At 36.9% G+C, this 20,943-nt stretch overlaps 2 protein-coding genes across 3 annotated transcripts in view; one reads left to right on the top strand and one right to left on the bottom strand.

Annotated features, from left to right (window-relative positions):
• Positions 1-6,297, top strand: part of LOC100024568 (serine protease inhibitor A3N-like) — a 35,685-nt gene extending 29,388 nt beyond the window's left edge. For both annotated transcript variants that reach the window (XM_007473635.1, XM_001375758.3), the window contains exon 5: positions 5,754-6,297. In XM_007473635.1, coding sequence (XP_007473697.1) covers positions 5,754-5,945 — 192 coding nt within the window. In that variant the 3' untranslated portion in view covers positions 5,946-6,297. The remainder of the gene's footprint in view (positions 1-5,753) is intronic.
• Positions 1-8,774, bottom strand: part of LOC100024614 (serpin A12-like) — a 277,260-nt gene extending 268,486 nt beyond the window's left edge. Inside the window, exon 1 of the mRNA XM_056811322.1 lies at positions 8,387-8,774. The gene's annotated coding sequence lies outside the window, so the exon portion shown is untranslated. The remainder of the gene's footprint in view (positions 1-8,386) is intronic.
• Between the last annotated feature and the right edge of the window lie 12,169 nt (positions 8,775-20,943).

Raw genomic sequence — 20,943 nt, 5'->3', positions numbered from 1 at the left:
TTGTACAGATCCTTTTTAATTTCCTCAAAATTATTCATTTTACATTTTGTAATATTCTCTGTTTCTTGCTTAGTCTTAAATTCTTTCATTTCCCATGTATCTGACAGGTATACTATTCTATTTTCACCTAATTTATTTATAGTTTTCTTCTTTATATATAAGTTTTTGAATTTATCTTGGTGTAAGGTGTCAGATGTTGATCTGAACCTAATCTCTCCCACACTGTTTTCCAATTATCCCAGCAGTTTTTGTCAAACAGTGGAGTTTTGTCCCAAAAACTGGTATCTCTGGGTTTATTGTACACTGTCTAGCCAAGGACATTTACCCCAAGTCTATTCCATTGATCCTCCTATCTGTCTCTTAGCCAGTACCATATTGTTTTGATGACCACTGCCTTATAGTAGAGTTTAAGATCTGCTATTGCTAGATCCTCATCCTTGACATCTTTTTATTAGTTCCCTTGATATTCTTGATCTTTTGTTCTTCCAAATGAACTTTGTTATGATTTTTTTTCTAATTCAGTAAAAAAAAATTCTTGGTAGTTTGATAGGTATAGCACTAAATGAGTAAATTAATTTGGATAACATTGTCATTTTTGTTATATTAGCTCATCCTACCCATGAGTAATTAATGTTTTTCCAGTTATTTAGATCTAGTTTTAATTGTGTGGGAAGTGTTTTGTAGTTGTATTCATTTAATTCCTGGGTTTGTTTTGCAAATAGATTCCTAAATATTTTATATTGTCTAGGGTAATTTTAAATAAAATTTCTCTTCCTAACTCTTGCTGCTGAGTTGTATCGGAAATATATAGAAATACTGATGATTTATGTGGGTTTATTTTGTATCCTGCAACTTTGCTAAAGTTGCTGATTACTTCTCCTAGCTTTTTAGAAAATTCTCTAGGATTCTTTAAGCAGACCTTCATAACATCTGAAAAGAGGGATAGTTTAGTCTCCTCATTGCCTACTTTAATGACTTCAATTTCTTTTTCTTCTCCAATTGCTATTGCTAGCATTTCTAATACAATGTTAGATTATAGAGGTGATAATGGGCAACCTTGCTTCATTCCTGATGTTATTTGGAAGGCTTCTAACTTACCCTCATTGCAGATGATGCTTGCTGATGGTTTTAAACACATACTGTTTATTATTTTTAGGAAAGGCCCTTCTATCCCTACACTTCATAGTGTTTTCAATAGGAATGAGTGTTGTATTTTATAATAGGCTTTTTCTGCATCTATTGAGATAATCATGTGATTTCTGTTGGTTTGTTGATATAGTCAATTATATGGATAGTTTTCTTCATTTTTTCCTAATTCCTAATTTCCTAATATTAAACCACCCTTGCATTCCTGGTATAAATACCATTATGATAACTTGTTGGAGTCTTTTTGCTAGTATTCTATTTAAGATTTTTGCATATATGTTCATTAAGTAGATTGATCTGTAGTTTTCTTTCTCTGTTTTTGGTCTGCTTGGCTTTGGAATCAGAATCATATTTGTGTCATAAAAAGAATTTGGTTAAACCCCTTATTTGCTATTTTTGTCAAATACTTTGTATAGTATTGGGATTGGTTGTTCTTTAAATGTTTGATAGAATTCACTTATAAATTCATCTGGCCCTGGGGATTTTTTCTTAGGGAGTTCATTAATAGATTGTTCAATTTCTTTTTCTGAGATGGGATTATTTAAGTATTCTATTTCCCCTTTCATTAATCTAGGCAATTTATATTTTGGGCAAAATAATTCTTAATAATTACCTTAATTTCCCATTTGTTAGAGATAAGGCTGTCCTTTTCATCTTTGATGCTGTTAATTTTATTTTCTTCTTTCTTTTTTTATTAGATAAATCAGCATTTTATCTATTTTATTTGTTTTTTCAAAGTAAAAGCTCCTAGTCTTATTTTTTCAATTTTATTCATTTTTGACTTTTTTAATTTCAATTTTATTCATTTCTCCTTTGATTTTTATGATTTCCAATTTAGTTTTTGTCTGGGGGGGTTAATTTGTTCTCTTTCTAGTTTTTTAAGTTGCATGCCCAATTCATTGACCTCTTCCCTCTCTGCTTTGTTGCTATATGAACTCAGGGATATAAATTTTCCCGAGTACTGCTTTAGCTGCATCCCATAGGTTTTGATAAGTTGTTTCCTCATTATCATTCTCTTCAATGAAATTAGTAATTGTTTCTTTGATTTGTTCTTTGACTCACCAGTTTTGAAGAAGTATATAATTTTATTTCTGATTAATTTTAAGTCTACCTTTCCACAAGCCCATATTGATTATGATTTTTATTGCATTATGGTCTGAAAAATTACATTTATTATTTCTGCTTTCCTTCATTTATTTGCAATGTTTTTATGCCCTATTACATGGTCAATCTTTGTATATGTGCCATATGCTACTAAAAATAAGGTATATTCTTTTTGATTCCTATTTGTTTTTCTCTAGGTATCTATTAGCTCTAATTTTTCTAACATTTCTTTCACTTTCCTTAATTCTTTCTTATTCATTTTTGGTTAAAATTTTCTAGTTCTGATAGAGAGAGGTTGAGGTCCCCCACTAGTATGGTTTTACTATCTATTTCCTCCTTAATCTCCTTTAGTTTTTCCTTTAGAAATCTGAATGCTGTACCATTTGATGCATATATGGTGAGTACTGAGATTTCTTCGTTATCTATACTGTTTCATCAAGATGGAATTACCTTCCTTATCTCTATAAATGAGATCAATTTTTGCTTTAGCTTTGTCTGAGATCATAATTGTTACTCCTACCTTCTTTATCTCAGTTGCATCGTAGTAAATTCTGCTCCACCCTCTTACCTTTATACTATGTATGTCTACCTGCTTCAAGTGTGTTTCTTGTAGAAAACATATGTTTGGATTCTGGTTTTTAATCCATTCTGCTGTCTGCTTCCTTTTTATTGGTGAGTTCATCCCATTCCTATTCACAGTTATGATTACTGTCTGTATATTCCCCTCCATTTTGACTTCCTCCTTAGATTCTACCTTTTCTCTTATCCCTCTTACCCTCCCCTCAAACTTTTCCCTTTTAATCAGTCTCCCCCCTTTGCCTTCCCTAATGTTATTCCCCTTCCCACCACCTCCCCTCTTATTTATTCCCTCTTACTTTAGTGCCTTTTAATTGGCTCCCATGCTGTCCCTCCCTTGTATTGCTCCCCTCCCCACCAGCCCCTTCTACTTCTTACAAGACACAATATAATTCTCTGCCCCAATGAATCTAATTCTTCTTCCTTCTCTGAGTCAATTTTAGTGTGCATAAGATTTTAGTATTACCTTTCTCCAACCTCTTTTACCCTAATATTGTATTGTCTTCTCCCTCCTTTCCCAATCCGCTTCTTCATGAAATATAAATTTAACCCATTTTATCTCTTTTCCCATTTCTCTTAGTATTAACTTCTTTTTTTATTCCTAGTTATATATATATACATATATATGTATATATATATATACATTTCATCCTATGCAGTTTGTCACTGTTCTCTCTAAGTATACTTCTTCTAATTACCCTGATGATAATAACAATTTTTAAGAGTTACCAATATCATCTTTTCTTATAGGAATGCAAATCATTTGAACTTGTTAGAGTTTTTGGTTTTTTCCCCTTTTTTAATTACCTTTTGGTGATTCTCTTGATTTCTGTGTTTGGGCATCACATTTTCTGTTTAAGTCAGTTCTTTTCTTTAGGAATGCTTGGAAGTCTTCTATTTTATTAAATGACCATACTTTCCCCTACAAGAATGTAGTCAATTTTGCTGGGTAGTTCATTCTTGGTTGTAGACCCAGTTCCCTTACTTTTCAGAATATCATATTCCATGCCTTCCAGTCTTTCAGTGTGGATGTAGCCAGGATGTAGCCAGTTATCCTAACTGTGATTCCATGATATCTGAATGGTTTCTTTTAGCAGTTTGTAATATCTTTTCCTTCATCTGATAATTCTTGAACTTGGCTATAACATTCCTAGGTATTGTCAATTGGGGATTAAATATAGGAAGTGATCTGTGGATTCTTTCTATATCCACTTTTCCATCTTGTTCAAGAATGTGGGGGCAAGTTTATTGGGTAATTTCCCATAGAATGATGTCCAGGCTTTTTCTTTTGTCATGATTTTCTGGTAGTCTGGTAGTCCAGTAATTCTTAAATTGTCTCTTCTGGAATTGGAATATTATTGGAATAGGAAACATTGAATGATGGGAAAGGCTTTAGTTTTGTGTCTGAATTTCAATATTTATGATGACATTATGTCAATTAAGTTTTTTAAACATATCGTCTTCCTTAAAAGAATGTAAGCTTCTTGAGAATTAGAACTGTCTTTCTTTTTGTATTTATATTTCCAGCATTTAGCACAGTGTCTCGCAGTTTATAAGCATTTAATAAATACTTGTTCACTTGATTTGACTTTGTGATACTGTAAAAAAATGGGGGCAGCTGGGTAGCTCAATGGATTGAGAGTCAGGCCTAGAGACGGGAGGTCCTAGATTCAAATCTGGTCTCAGACACTTCCCAGCTGTGTGACCCTGGGAAAGTCACTTAATCCCAATTGCCTAACCCTTACCACTTTTCTGCCTTGGAACCAATACATAGTGTTGATTCCAAGACAGAAGGTAAGGGTTTACCCCCCCAAAAAAAAAAAACACAACCTTTATCAGGCTTAGTGACCTCATATCTAAAATGAGAAGGTTAGACTAGATGACCTTTAGGTTCCCTTCAATCTCTACATTTCTGATTCTGGGTGATCCTGTGTGAACCTGTGATATTTACAACATTGTGGTACAAGTATGATTGTGTCTATTTCATATATGGGGAAAATTATGACTAGAAAAAAAACATGACTTGTCTATGATCACATGGCTAGTAAGGGTGGAAGCTGGGATTTAAAGCCTCATCTTAATTCCCTGGCTAGGACTCTTTCCACTATATGATGTTATAGAAAGGATAAGAAGGTGGGAAAAAGAGATGAATGTGTGACATAAAAGTTCAAGAAATGAGGGAGAAATGAGTCATATTAGGAAGGATCATGTTCATTCATTGGCACATAATGGGTGGCTAATAAATGCTTGTTGATTGGTTAATGAGAAAGTCAGGAAAGACAAAGTGAGAAAGATAAAATGAAGGTATCAGTAGGGAGAGACTGAAGATTAGGATGGGAGTAATAAGTGGGAGAGAGAGATAAGGAGAGACTAAGAGAGAGGATGATGAATAAAGAAGTTATGGAATGTGTGATGAGGGTGGGATAGGAAAAATAAGGATGAGAGAATTAGAGTTATGAGGAGACAGAATATTGACAGAAGAAAGAGGTTAGAGAGAAAAGATGAGGTGAAAAGAAAAATATGAAAAGGTTAAGAATGAAAGGATAAGGAAGAAAGGATGAGATTGGAAGGACTTACAATGACCTGTATGAGGAGAGTGGGAGAGATATTAAAGGGATAGTTAAGATGGAAGGAACTGTAGTGACAATTGTCTGGAATAATTTAAGTTCTTAGAAATATGAGAGAAATATTAAAGTTCTGCCTCCTCCCCCCTATTTTTTGAAGCACTGATTTCAACATGGTAGTGATCCTACCATCTTCTTTAGAAGTTGTCACTGGCAATCTCATTTGACTGGACCATAAGATCCCCCAAGAATTACAGGGGTTTAATACCAGAGGCCTATCCAACATTTCTCCCAGGATCCTTCTAGCTGTGGTTCCCTGTAGTTCCATCTCCAAGTTCTATAATGTTGTTTTTCTCTTTACAGGTGCTCCACAAGGCTGTGGTGGATGTAGATGAAACTGGAACAGAGGCTGCAGTTGCCACAGGCATAGAGTTTGTATTATATTCAGCAATGTTTTCACCTGAAATCATTACATTCAATAGGCCATTCTTTATATACATATATCATGAAGAGATTATATTTATGGGGAAAGTTGTCAACCCCATAAGTACATAGTTCTCTTGACGAAGGTGATGGCAGGCCAGAAACTAACAGACTTGGAAGTAAAGGGAATAGAAGATCTAATCCCAGGTCATTCTGTCATATATTGGGTGACCCTGAGCTAGTCTTATCTTCTCTATAAATATTACCTTACATTTGTTTTTAAAAAGTCCTCTCAAAAAATAAAATTAAATTAAAAAAATAAAATAAAATTTAAAAGTCATCTCAACATATCTTGAAGGGTGTGTTGGTTATATAAACTTTTGAAATAGTTGGGAAATGCTTGAAAATTTTTGGATACCATTGCCTTAAAAATAAAATATTAAGCTTATTTTTCATTGTAATAAATTAATCATCAAGAAACAAATTCTTTGAACACATTTTAATTCACTCATTCCCTCTTCTGACACTGAACTTTAGTTTCCTCATCTGTAAAATGGGGGTAGTAACATGGAATTGTTGTGAAGAAAGTATTTAGTGAACCTGAAAATGTTATAGATATGTGAACTATTATTCAATCAATATTTATTAAGCCCTTTAAAAATTCTTGGCTTTTATCATTGAATTGTAAAATATAGGAACAATAACTACAATCTCTTCCCTCAATTAGATTATACTCTAGTAAAAGAAATGACAATGAAAATTAGAAGGTTTTAGTTATATAGGTTCAAAGTACTATGATAAACTAGAGGAGAAAGAAGCTACTTTCACCTGCAAGGATGACAAAAAATAGTTTTGTGGGAATTCTATAGCCATCAAGATACCATATGTACAAATATTTTCAACCCCAAACATCAAAGAAAGGAATTATTCACAAAAGATAGTAATGTGGGTTTCCATGCAGACAGATTGATGCACAGATGTTGGCAAGCTGCTATAAAGATGTAGGCAGGAGCTCTTCAACTGGCCAACCAGGCACAGTGTATTAGGGAATTTCCCACCTTTGGAGTCTTCAAAGAATCAAGCAAAGTGCATCCCAGAAGACATCCCTTAGCCCTGGCAGGCAACACAAGCAATTCTAAGGTTCCTGACTAGACATTGGGACATAGAGTTGACACACACTTTTCGTGATATCTTGACATCCTTCCATCTTCTGTGCCTCAAGAAGTGGCAGGTGCAGAATCTGCCTCGCCATGCAAAAGAAACAAAATGAGAAGGAGGAATCTGATAAGCTCAAAATGTACCACCACTCAGCTGTGGTCAGGACAGGTAAAAATCAGGCCTGACAAAAAGGAAGCTGGACACAGGTCTCTTATCATTGAAGTTACTCAGAGGAAGTATGCCACTAACTCATATTCTACAAGGCATAGAAGATGAGGCTGTAAGCAGTCCATCCTCAGGGGCAAAGGTTAGTGACAAGTGAGAGGAAATACAAGGGTATTCAAAAATATAAAGAGAAAAAGTCTCAATAAAAGTCAAGCCTACATGCAAATAAACCAAAAAAGAATATCCTAGAAGCAGATATAAGAATGAGTTTTAACTTCTAAATGAATCCAAAGAACCTTAAACCAATACTACAATATGAAGAAAATTGAACCAATGTCGCCTGACAAAAGGACTTTGTAAATTTCTACATATTATGAAATAGCAAAAACATCCAGAATGGTCCAAAGGAGAAATAAAATGCATATGTAACATAGATACTCTGGTCCTTGCCTCTCAGACTACACATGTCTCTCAGAATTTAGGGAGGGGGAAAAGTTAGAGCCATCTCTCTAATGCCATTGCTCTAAGTTCCCACTGACTATGTTCCTCCATTTGCTAAGAGTGCCTAGTGCCAAGCCCTTAAGCACTTCACATCAATTGGTTTTACAAATGGGTATTCACTTCACAGATATAATAGGGTATTCCAGGCATAGAAGGTAACCAGCATAAAGAACAAGCAAGCAAATCTTTTCCCAGAACACACTGGGAGCATAGCCCTGCCCCAGACCACATAAATTTAAAAGTGATAGAAATGTGGCATCGATTAGATCCAAATTTTAGTTCCATCCTTACATGGCATTTGTCTCATCAAGTTTGAATTCAGATGTCGAGTGATGCTACTTGAACTTGTATTTCAGTTACCACTCTAATGAGTTCCCAAAAATTAAATGAGTTCAAAAATTCCTACTTGCTGCTCAGGGCATTGTACTGCACTGGCTATGGAACCCAAACTCTGTAATGAGAAGATTTTGGAGCTATGAATTTAGATTTACTCCACCCTGCTTAGTCTTTAGAATTTTAGCAACCAGGAATGTATACACCCCCACTTAATGTGCTAGCAAGTGACAAATCAAAAGCAACTGACTGACCCCCCTGGGCTGTCTAAAGCCAAGTTTAAGCCACCATTGGTACATGTGAGACACTGGACGTGACGTAAAAAAGTAGTGGAACTTGACTGTGGAGGAGCTCCAGTGTGAGACCTCACACTGCTTCCCTTGGACTGTCATGGGGAGAGTACAAGCCTTACTCACCTTTCCTTGGCTTTTCTGGAGGCACCAGCCTCTGAGGAGGCCCCTCATCTTGGAGGAGGCTGGCTGGAAGTTGTGCTAGATTTAGTCCTCCCCCCCCCCTTGGTTGGGGTCTCTGAACTCCTGCCTGGTATCTCTCTTTTTCTTCTCTTTCTTTCTTCCTTAATATCTTCACTTTATTGTAAATAAAACACCATAAAATACTTGAGTATTTCATTGGGATTTAGAATTTAAAATCCCTGGCAACCAACTAAAAATATATTGAGTGAAACCATAAGTTTTACCCCTAACAGTTGGAAGATCCACTCTTAACCTTTTTCATTCTTTCATTGGGCATTAATGCTTTGGTTGTTTTAAACTCAATTTCTGGAAATGTAAGCCTCCAAGTAACCCTCTCGATCTTTCAAATTCAAAATCCATTGGCTCCATTCCCTTCAGGAACTGAACTTTCTCAAAAGTTCTGAACCAGGACTTCTGGGTAAATATGGCAGCAATCGAGACATGAATCACTTTCTCTCCCCAGCACCCAACGAAATAGACTACCTCAAAAGAACATAAAAATCATCTTTGGAAGAACAGAGGGACTCTACAGTAGGGCACAGCACTTAAGGTACGTGGGGTTTGAACATTTCCACACTATAAGGAGAAAAAGCTCACACCCAAACATGATCTGAACTACCCTACCCCACCTCACCTACGGAACCAGAGTCAGGACCAGTGCTTTCACCAGGGACAGTGAATGAGGGACATCTCTGTAGTGAGTGGGGGGGCACACCAGGGTCCTTGGGATCTGACTAGGACTGCCAGGGATCTACTCTTGAGAGCGGTTACACAGGAAACCCCTGCGCACTGGAGAGCACAGTCCGTGGGCGCTCTTGCAAACTGCAGAGGCTGCGGAGACTTCAGAGCCTGCCTAAGGCAAGAGTCCTGCCACATAACTCCACAGAAAACCTGCCCACTTCACTCAGATTTCTGACTAAAAAGGAAAGGGAAAACCACCAAAGGGATGGCTCATTGTGCCCAACCCTCCAAGAAAAACAGGAAAAAGGTGACTCTTGAAAACTTTTACAGAGGGAAAACCCAGGCTACAGAGGAAAAAGAGGATGAAATTCAAACAAAATCAAAACCTTCCCCCCAAAATGGAAATTGTCCACAAGCTCTGGAAGAATTCAAATTGGAGCTTATCTAAAAGATGGAAGCCTTCTGGCAAGAAAAATGGGGAAAAAATCAAAGAGAGAACAACAGCCTGAGAGACAAGAACTACCAATTGGAGAAACAGCTGGAAGCCACGAAAAGCAGGGCAAACCAAACTGAAAAGGAAATCCAGGTTTTAAAGACCAGAATTAAGCAACTGGAAGACAATGATCTTGCAAAGCAGCAAGAAGTAATAAAGCAAAGTCAAAAAAACTAATGAATTAGAAGAAAACATAAAATATCTCACTGACAAGTTGACAGACCAGGAAAACAGGAAGGAGAGACAATTTCAAAATCATTGGTCTACCTGAAAAACCAGAAATAAACAGAAATCTTGACACCATACTACAAGAAATCCTCCAAGAAAACTGCCCTGAAGCCCTTGAACAAGTGGGCAAAATAGAAATTGAAAGGGTTTATAGAACACCCTCTATACTAAATACCCAAAAGACAACTCCCAGGTATGTAATTGCCAAATTCAAGAGCTTCCAAGTTAAGGAGAAAGTCCTACAAGAAGCCAAAAAGAGACAATTTAAATACCAAGGAACACAAATCAGGATCACATAAGACCTGGAAGCTGCCACACTGAAGGATCTCAAGGCCTGGAACATGATATTCAGAAAGGCAAGAGAACTGGGTCTTCAACCAAGGATCAGCTATCCATCAAAAGTGACTATATACTTCCATGGGAAAGTATGGGCATTCAACAAAATAGAAGATTTCCAAATATTTATAAAGAAAAGACCAGGACTCAGTGGAAAGTTTGACATCCAAACACAAAGAGCAAGAGAAACATGAAAAGGTAAATATGAAAGAAAGAGAAAAGGAGAAAAATGCTTTCCCCCCCTTTATTCAAACTCTCTTTTATAAGGGCTACAATTAGATCAAATTATATATATTAATATATGGGGAAATGTTATGTATAACTCTGAAAAATTGTATGCATTAATAGAATAATTAGAAGAATCACTCATAGGGAAAGATTGGGGCATTAAGATGATTTGGAGAAAAAGAAAGAAAGAAAAAGGGAGGGGGGATAGATGATGGTACCAAGATATACTTGAAGAAATAGAAATAAATTAAATAGAATAATCTTTGTCACACAAAGATACACACTGGAAGGGGAGGAGAAGAATTCTCTTATAAGAAGGAGAGGAAGAGAGTACTAATTGGTATTACTTAAACCTTACTCTCAGTGAAATCAACTCTGAGAGGAAAGAACATCTAGATCCACTGGGATCTTGAATTCTATCTTATCCAACAGGGTAAGGGAGAAGGGAAAACTAAGGGAGGTAGTGGGGAGGGAGTACAAAAAGGGAGGGAAAGAGAGGGGGAGGGAAATTAACATACCCCCCCCCAAATAACAAGAAGGCAACAAAAAGGGAGGGGCTAGAAAGGGAAGCATATCAAGGGAGGGGACTAGGGGGACTGATTTAAAGTAAATCACTGGTTTATAAGGTTATAGCAAAAGAAGAAAGGTCAGAATTAGGGGAGGATATCAAAATACTGGGGAATTCACAAGTGACAATCATAACTTTGAATGTGAATGGGATGAACTCACCCATAAAATGTAGATGAATAGCAAAATGGATTAGAATACAAAACCCTACCATATGATGTCTTCAAGAAACACACATGAGGTGGGTAGATACTCACAAGGTCAGAATTAAAGGTTGAAGTAAGACCTATTGGGCCTCAACTGACAGAAAGAAGGCAAGATTTGCAATCATCATATCTGACAAAGCCAAAGCAAAAATAGGCCTGATTAAAAGGGATAGAGAAAGTAAATACATCCTGATGAAAGGGAATATAGACAACGAGAAAATATCACTAATCAACATGTATGCACCAAATGGTATAGTACCCAAATTTCTAATGGAGAAACTAGGAGAATTGAAGGAGGAAATAGATAGTAAAACTATATTAGTGGGAGATCTGAAACAATCACTATCAAATTTAGATAAATCAAATCAAAAATTAAATAAGAAAGAGGTAAAATATGTGAATGAAATCATAGAAAATTTAGAGTTAATAGATATATGGAGAAAAATAAATAGGGACAAAAAGGAATAAACCTTCTTTTCAGCAGCACATGGCACATTCACAAAGATTGACCATACACTAGGTCATAAAAACATGGCATACAAATGCAGAAAAGCTGAAATAATAAATGCAACCTTTTTAGATCATAAGGCAATAAAAATAGTGATCAGTAAGGGTACATGGAGAGAAAAATTAAAAATCAATTAGAAATTAAATAATATGATTCTTCAAAATCAGTTAGTTAGCAAACAAATCATAGAAACAATTAATAATTTCATTGAAGAAAATGAATGGTGAGACATCCTTTCCAACCTTATGGGATGCAGCTAAAGCAATACTCAGAGGAAAATACATATCCTTGAGTGCATATATTAACAAATTAGGGAGGGCAGAGATCAATGAATTGGACATGCAAATCAAAAAACTTGAAAGTGAACAAATTAAAATCCCCAGAAGTAAACCAAATTAGAGATCCTAAAAATTAAGGGAGAAATTTATAAAAATCGAAAGTGAAAGAATTATTGAACTAATAAATAAGACTAGAAGCTGATCCTTTGAAAAAATAAACAAAGTACTGGTCAATCTAATTTTAAAAAAAAGGAAAGAAGAAAAGCAAATTAACAATTTCATAGATGAAAAGGGAGACCTCACCTCCAATGAAGAGGAAATTAAGGAAATCATTAAAAACAACTGTGCCCAATTATATGGCAATAAATATGCCAATATAGGCAATATGGATGAATATTTACAAAAATATAAATTGCCTAGACTAACAGAAGCAGAAATAGAATTCCTAAATAATCCCATATCAGAAAAAGAAATTGAACAAGCCATCAAAGAACTCCCTAAGAAAAAATCCCCAGCACCTGATGGATTCACAAGTGAATTCTATCAAATATTCAAGGAGCAGCTAATCCCAATACTATACAAACTATTGTGCATGATAAGCAAAGAGGGAGTTATACCAAATTCCTTTTATGACACAAATATGGTACTAATTCCAAAGCCTGGCAGGTCAAAAACAGAGAAAGAAAACTACAGACCAATCTCCATAATGAACATAGATGCAAAAATCTTAAATAGGATACTAGCAAAAAGACTCCAGCAAGGGATCAGGAGGGTCATTCACTATGATCAAGTGGGATTTATACCAGGAATGCAGGGCTGGTTCAATATTAGGAAAACCATCCACATAATTGGCCATATCAACAAACAAAGCAACAAAAATCACATGATTATCTCAATAAATGCAGAAAGAGCCTTTGAAAAATACAACACCCATTCCTATTGAAAACACTAGAAAACATAGGAATATAAGGATCTTTCCTAAAAGTAATAAACAATATATATATAAAACCATCAGCCAACATCATCTGCAATGGGGATAAACTAGAGGCATTCCCAATAAGACCAGGAGTGAAACAAGGATGCCCATTATCACCTCTACTATTTGACATTGTATTAGAAACACTAGCAATAGCAATTAGAGAAGAAAAAGAAACTGAAGGTATTAAAATTGGCAATGAGGAGACCAAGCTGTCACTCTTTGCGAATGATATGATGGTCTACTTAAAGAATCCTAGAGAATCAACCAAAAAAGCTTGTGGAAATAATAACAACATTAGCAAACTTGCAGGATACAAAATAAACCCACATAAGTGATCAGCATTTCTATGTATCTTCAACACATCTCAGCAACAAGAATTAGAAAGAGAAATTCCATTCAAAATCACCTTAGGCAATATAAAATACTTAGGAATCTATCTCCTGAGACAAACACATGAACTATATGAACACAACTACAAAACTCTCCAAACAACTAAAACTAGAATTGAGCAATTGGAAAAACATTAACTGCTCATGGGTAGGATGAGCTAATATAAATAAAATGACCATCCTACCCCAAATTATATACTTATTTAGTGCCATACCCACTGAACTTCCAAAAAACTTTTTTACTGAATTAGAAAAAACCATAATAAAGTTCATTTGGAAGAACAAAGGATCAAGGATATCCAGGGAAATAATGGAAAAAAATACAAAGGAAGGTGGCCTTGCAGTCCCAGATATTAAACTATATTATAAAGCAGTGATCATCAAAACAATTTGGTACTGGCTAAGAGACAGAAATGAGTATCAGTGGAATAGACTTGGGGTAAGTGACCTCAGCAAGACAGTCTATGACAAACCCAAAGACCCCAGATTTTGGGACAAAAATCCACTATTTGATAAAAACTGATGGGAAAATTAGACTACAGTGTGGGACAGATTAGGTTTGGATCAACACCTCAGACCCTACACCAAGATAATCTCAGAATGGGTGAATGACTTGAACATAAAGAAGGAAACTATAAGTAAATTAGGTGAACACAGAATAGTATACATGTCAGACCTTTGGGAAGGGAAAGATTTTAAAACCAAGCAAGACTTAGAAAGTCACAAAATATAAAATAAATAATTTTGACTACATCAAATTAAAAAGATTTTGTACAGGACGTCCAGTCAAGATGGCAGCTTAGAGAAAGCTAAAGTTCAGATCTCCTGAAACCATTCCTTACTGATCTCAACCTGAATGCTCCTAGGGCACCGAAATTCAAAACAATCAACAGCATAGACCCCGGGAATCCTCCTCCTGGACCTGGATCAAAAGGTACGCCCCCCCCCCCAAAAGCCAGAACCCGAGATCACTTGGACCTCAGGGGTAGGCAGAAGGAAGGTCCCAGGTCCCATCCCCCCCAACCCAGAGCGCTGAATCCGAGGCAGCAGCGGGAACTTAAGAGCCAGCAAAAGGACCCCAGGGCCGGCTATTCTGAAGGCCGCTTCCTGAAAACAACCCGACCCAGTCGAGGGGGAACCCAGACATCAGGGAAACAGAGAGACGGGGGGGAGCTTGTAACCCCCTGGCTGGATCCCTCCATCTGAGTCTCAGGTCCCTGCCTCAGGGCACACTCAATTCAACCCAGGGAAAGCTAATCTTCTTATCAGGAGCCCTTGCCCAGAGCTCCGGGAAGTCACAGCCCCTCCCCCTCGGAGAGCAGGGTCTTCGAAAACAACAGTAACCCTTGGGACTGGCAAAAGGACCCCGGGGCTGGCTATTCTGAAGTCCACACCCTGAAAACAACCTGACCCAGTCGCGGGAGCACCCAGACAGCAGGGAAACAGAGAGAGACAGGGGAGCTCGTAACCCCCTGGCTGGATCCTTCCATCCGAATCTCAGTTCAACCCAGGGAAAGCTAATCTTCTTATCAGGAGCCCTCACCCTGAGCTCAGGGAAGCCGCGGCCCCTCACCCTCAGAGAGCAGGATCTTCGGAAACAACAGTAACCCTCAGGGCTGGCAAAAGGGCCCCAGGGCCGGCCATTCTGAAGGCCACTTCCTGAAAACAACCTGACCCAGTCGAGGGGGCACCCAGACAGCAGGGAAACAGACAGATGGGGGGAGCTTATAACCCCCTGGCTGGATCCCTCCATCCGAGTCTCAGTTCCCTGCCTCAGGGCACACTCAATTCAACCCAGGGAAACACCAGCAATTTCTGGCTTCCCCCAGAACACAGAACAACAACTTCATAGAAAGGACAATCTGCCTGGGGCTAAAACCTCTGAACGCCAGACAGAGATAAGAAAAGCTAATCCTCCCCACTCAGATAGAGATGGCAAACTACACTGAAGCACAAAAGCCCCCAGATTCCAAAAAAAAAAAAAAACAAGAAGAAGGGAGCAACTTTGGACACATTTTATGGAGCAAAAATACAAAACACAGAGGAGACAGAAGAGGAAACACAAGCAAATGCTCCGACACCTTCCAAAGGAAATGGAAACTCTCCACAAATCCATGAAGAATTTGAATCTGAAATGATCAAAAAGATAGAAGCCTTCTGGGAGGAAAAGTGGGAAATAATGCAAAAGAAATTCACGCATCTACAAAACCAGTTTGACCAAACTGGAAAGGAAAACCAGGCCTTAAAACAAGAACTAATAAAGCAAAACCAAAAGACCAAGAATTTAGAAGGGAACATAAAATATCTCACTGACAAGGTGACAGATTTGGAAAATAGAGGGAGAAGAGATAATTTAAGAATAATTGGACTTCCAGAAAAGCCAGAAATAAATAGCAAACTCGACATCGTAATAAAAGATATAATTAAAGAAAATTGCCCAGAGATTCTAGAAAAAGGGGGCAATACAGCCACTGACAGAGCTCACAGAACACCCTCTACACTAAACCCCCAAAAGACAACTCCCAGGAATGTAATTGCCAAATTCCAAAGCTCTCAAACAAAAGAAAAAACTCCTACAAGAAGCCAGAAAAAGACAATTTAGATATAAAGGAATCCCAATCAGGGTCACACAAGACCTTGCAAGTTCTACTCTGAATGATTGTAAGGCATGGAACACAATCTTCAGAAAAGCAAGAGAGCTGGGCCTTCAACCAAGAATCAGTTATCCAGCAAAACTGACTAAATACTTCCAAGGGAAAGTATGGGAATTCAACAAAATAGAAGCTTTCCAAGTTTTTGCAATGAAAAGACCAGAGCTCTGTGGAAAGTTCGATATCGAAAATCAAAGAGCATGGAATACCTGAAAAGGTAAATATGAAGGAAAGGGGAAAGGAGAAAAATGTTATCTTCTTCTTTTACTCAAACTCTCTTCTATAAGGACTACATTTATATCAATCTATGTATACTAACATGTGGGGAAAATGTAATGTGCAAATAGGGGGAAAAGAAAGACCAAATAGAATAATCTTTCTCACACAAAGATTCACACGGGAAGGGGAGGGGAAGAAAACTCTTATAAGAAGGAGAGAAAGAGAGTTTTTACTTAAACCTTACTCTCAGGGAAATCAATTCTGAGAGGGAAGAACATCCAGATCCATTGGGATCTTGAATTCTATCTTACCCAATAAGGGTAGGAAGAAGGGAAAACCAAGGGGGGAGGGGGAGAGGGAAAACAAAAGGAGAGGGAAAGAGAGGGGGGGAACAAAAGGGGAGGGACTAAAAAGGGAAACATAACAAGGGAGGGGATAAGGGGGACTGATTTAAAGTAAATCACTGGACTAAAAGGTAGAGCTGAAGAAAAAAAGGTTAGAATTAGGGAAGGTTATCAAAATGCCAGGGAGTCCACAAATGACAGTCATAACTTTGAACATGAATGGGATGAACTCACCCATAAAATGTAGATGAATAGCAAAATGGATTAGAATCCAAAACCCTACCATATGTTGTCTTCAAGAAACACACATGAGGTGGGTTGACACTCACAAGGTCAGAATTAAAGGATGGAGTAAGACCTTCTGGGCCTCAACTGACATAAAGAAGGCAGGAGTGGTAATCATGATATCTGATAAAGCCAAAGCAAAAATAGACCTGATTAAAAGGGACAGGGAAGGTAATTATATTTTGTTAAAAGGGACTTTAGATAATGAGGAAATATCGCTAATCAACATGTATGCACCAAATAATATAGCACCCAAATTTCTAATGGAGAAACTAGGAGAATTGAAGGAAGAAATAGACAGTAAAACCATATTAGTGGGAGACTTAAACCAACCATTATCAAATTTAGATAAATCAAATCAAAAAATAAATAAGAAAGAGGTAAAAGAAGTGAATGAAATCTTAGAAAAATTAGAATTAATAGACATATGGAGAAAAATAAATAGGGATAAAAAGGAATAAACCTTCTTTTCAGCACCACATGGCACATTCACAAAGATTGGCCATACACTAGGTCACAGAAACATAGCACACAAATGCAGAAAAGCTGAAATAATAAATGCAGCCTTCTCAGATCACAAGGTAATAAAAATAATAATCAGTAATGGTACATGGAAAACCAAATCAAAAACTAACTGGAAATTAAACAATATGATACTACAAAATCTTTTAGTTAGAGAAGAAATCATAGAAACAATTAATAATTTCATCGAGGAAAATGACAATGGAGAGACATCCTTTCAAACCTTTTGGGATACAGCCAAAGTGGTAATCAGAGGTAAATTCATATCCCTGAGTGCATATATTAACAAACTAGGGAGAGCAGAGATCAATCAATTGGAAATGCAAATAAAAATACTCAAAAGCGATCAAATTAAAACCCCCCAGCAGAAAACCAAACTAGAAAGCCTAAAAATTAAGAGAGAAATTAATAAAATCGAAAGTGATAAAACTATTGATTTAATAAATAAGACTAGAAGCTGGTACTTTGAAAAAACAAACAAAATAGACAACGTACTGGTCAATCTAATTTAAAAAAGGAAGGAAGAAAAGCAAATTAACAGCATCAAAGATGAAAAGGGGGACAGCACCTCCAATGAAGAGGAAATTAAGGCAATCATTAAAAATTACTTTGCCCAAAAAGACTTGTACAAAAATATTCATAGCTGCACTTTTTGTGGCGGCCAAAAACTGGAAAACGAGGGGATGCCCATCAATTGGGGAATGGCTGAACAAACTGTGGTATATGTTGGTGATGGAATACTATTGTGCTAAAAGGAATAATAAAGTGGAGGAGTTCCATGGAGACTGGAACAACCTCCAGGAAGTGATACAGAGTGAGAGGAGCAGAACCAGGAGAACATTGTACAGAGAGACTAATACACTGTGGTATAATCGAACATAATGGACTTCTCCATTAATGGCAGTGCAATGTTCCTGAATAATTTGCAGGGATCCAGGAGAAAAAAACACTATTCATAAGCAAAGGATAAACTATGGGAGTGGAAGCACCAAGGAAAAGCAACTGCCTAAATACAGCGGTTGAGGGGACATGACAGAGGAGAGACTCTAAATGAACACTAATGCAAATATTATCAACATAGCAATGGGTTCAAATCAAGAAAACATCTAATGCCCAGTGGATTTACACGTCGGCTATGGGGGGGGGGGGGGGAGGAAAAGAAAATGATCTATGTCTTTAACGAATAATGCTTGGAAATGATCAAATAAAATATATTAAAAAAAAGATAAAAAAAAGAAATTAGACCTCACAATATATAAATTAAAGCTCCCAACCAGAAACTTCAAAGTACATTAATCATCGAGTGAGTGAACTTGTTTATTAAGTGTTTGCTGTATATATTAAATAATTAGTGTGACAAAATTATACAAAGAAAACAAAAACATGATCCCAGCCTTCAAAGAAGTTACATTCTAATAGGGGAAACAACATTCAAACACACAAAGTTACAGATATAGATATAGATAGTAAAAGATAATCTCAGAGGATTGATTCTAGAAGAGGGGAATGGCAAGAAGGGTAGACTACCCAGAAACATTTCCTGCAAAAGGTGGGATTTGAGCTAATTCTTGAGGGAAACCAAGGAGGCTGTAAGGTTGAGTAGGGAGAGTTGTTGTTTGTCCTTCATTTTTGAAGAGGACCAAGGAAACCTGAGGACAATGTGTTGACTTGCTCTTAAATTGGACTTAAGTGATACAGAGTTGCGCAGAGTTATCAGCCTCATTGTCTTCCAGAGTCATCAAAGTCTAATAATGAAACAAAAGTCAGGATTTTCAGCAATGTTCCAAGATGTAAAGGGTATCCTTGGTATTTTTGATATCTGGCCAAGCTCGAAGTACTCCATAACACCAGCTTCAAGCAGCCTTCATGGCTGTTAGAACAAATTGTTCTAATTTGCCCATTCCACCAGGGGAAGTCTTCACGTGCTTGGGATAGACATGCCCCTGGCTTAACAAAGGTGTGAGATCTGTCCATTACCCTCAACCTAGTTTAGCCTACCTGCCAAGTCTGGGGTGTGGCTATTATTCATGCTATAGCTCTTGGAACCACAGATGAGAGTTAGGTGAAAGACATCAAATTAGGATGACCAGATATAAAAAGGGCTCAGCAAGCCTTCACACTAGAGATGCTAGTCCTTCTTCCATATTCCATATACCCCCTAAAAGGGAGAGTTTTCTAGGCATAAAGGATTACCAGTATAAAGGCATAAAAACAGCATATTGAACATCATATGTGAGGAACAGCAAGGAGGCCATTGTAGCTAGATCAGAAAAATTAAATAGACAATTGATAATCATTGTACAAAGATAGGAGAGAGAGAGACAGACAGACAGAGACAGACAGACAGACAAACAGAGACAGAGACAGAGACAGAGACAGACAGAGACAGAGACAGAGAGAGCTGTCTCTGTGTGTTTGTGTGTGTGTGTGTGTGTGTGTGTGAGGGAACAAGATGTAGTGGAGGAATATTGGCAGTAGAGAGACAAAAGCCAAGAGCATTAAAAGAACACATGAGCAGGGAAGCTAGGTGGCTCTGTAGATTAAAGCCAGGCCTAGAAATGGGAGGTCCTACATTCAAATCTAGCTTCAGACACTTCCTAGTTAAGTGATCCTGGGTAAGTCACTTAACTTCCATTGTCTACCCCTTATAATTCTTCTGCCTTAGAACCAATAGACAGTATTGACTCTAAGAAGGTAAGGATTAAAAAAAAACACACACACACACATGAATTCAATTAAAACTCCAATGCAACTGACTTTAAAAGGCATGATACACAGAGATAATGTAAAGATTACAGTCCCCTAGAAGACAAATGTATAAAAAAAGAATCCTATCGGCCAAGATAAAAGAAATAATATAAGAAATCTGTCTAGTTCAAACTTTTGAATTTAGACAACAATTAATAGGAAACCAAATTCTTGCCAGGAAAAAAATAATATCTGTACTTAATTATAAAATATGAAATAGTTAAATTGAACAGTTTTGAAGACAACAAATTGTGAAAATAGCCAGAAAAAATACTTTCAAATATGAAACAAAATTGATTTTGAATAATACTGGATTATTCCAGGGTTTTATGAAATTGGAGAAGCGAATGGAATTTTATATTTCAAAAAACAATACATCTTAGGCTGAATACTAGAATGAGATATCCTATAAACCTAATTTAAAAAATTGATCTTTTTAAAAAGATCAATATTCAGCAAAAAAATGAGAAATAAATGAATGAATGAAGCATTCTTAAAAAAAAAGTAAACCTTATTTTAAAACAATATCAATTAACAGAAACATAAGACTGATAAATAATTACAGTGGTCAATTTAATAGCCCCAGACAGGGATATTTTCCTCATTCTCACTTGCACTGAGGTCTGGATTCCAAAACTTTCAAACACTTATGATTTTATATCCCCTTATTAATCCTATAATCTGTGAGCAAGATGGTAAAACTCTGGGACCAAGGCAGCAGAGGAGAAGACTAAGGCCATAGAGCTCCTCCCATAAGGAGGAGAAAAGGGGTACTCCTAAAAACTATTCCCATAGGAGAGAATGTGTGTGACTTCAGTGGAAGACGGCAAAATGAGTA

This window comes from Monodelphis domestica, chromosome 1, assembly GCF_027887165.1.
Source record: "Monodelphis domestica isolate mMonDom1 chromosome 1, mMonDom1.pri, whole genome shotgun sequence".
Classification (NCBI taxonomy): Eukaryota; Metazoa; Chordata; class Mammalia; order Didelphimorphia; family Didelphidae; genus Monodelphis; species Monodelphis domestica.
The sequence above is the reverse complement of the archived record's forward strand: the minus strand, read 5'-3'. Positions and strand labels throughout refer to the sequence as shown.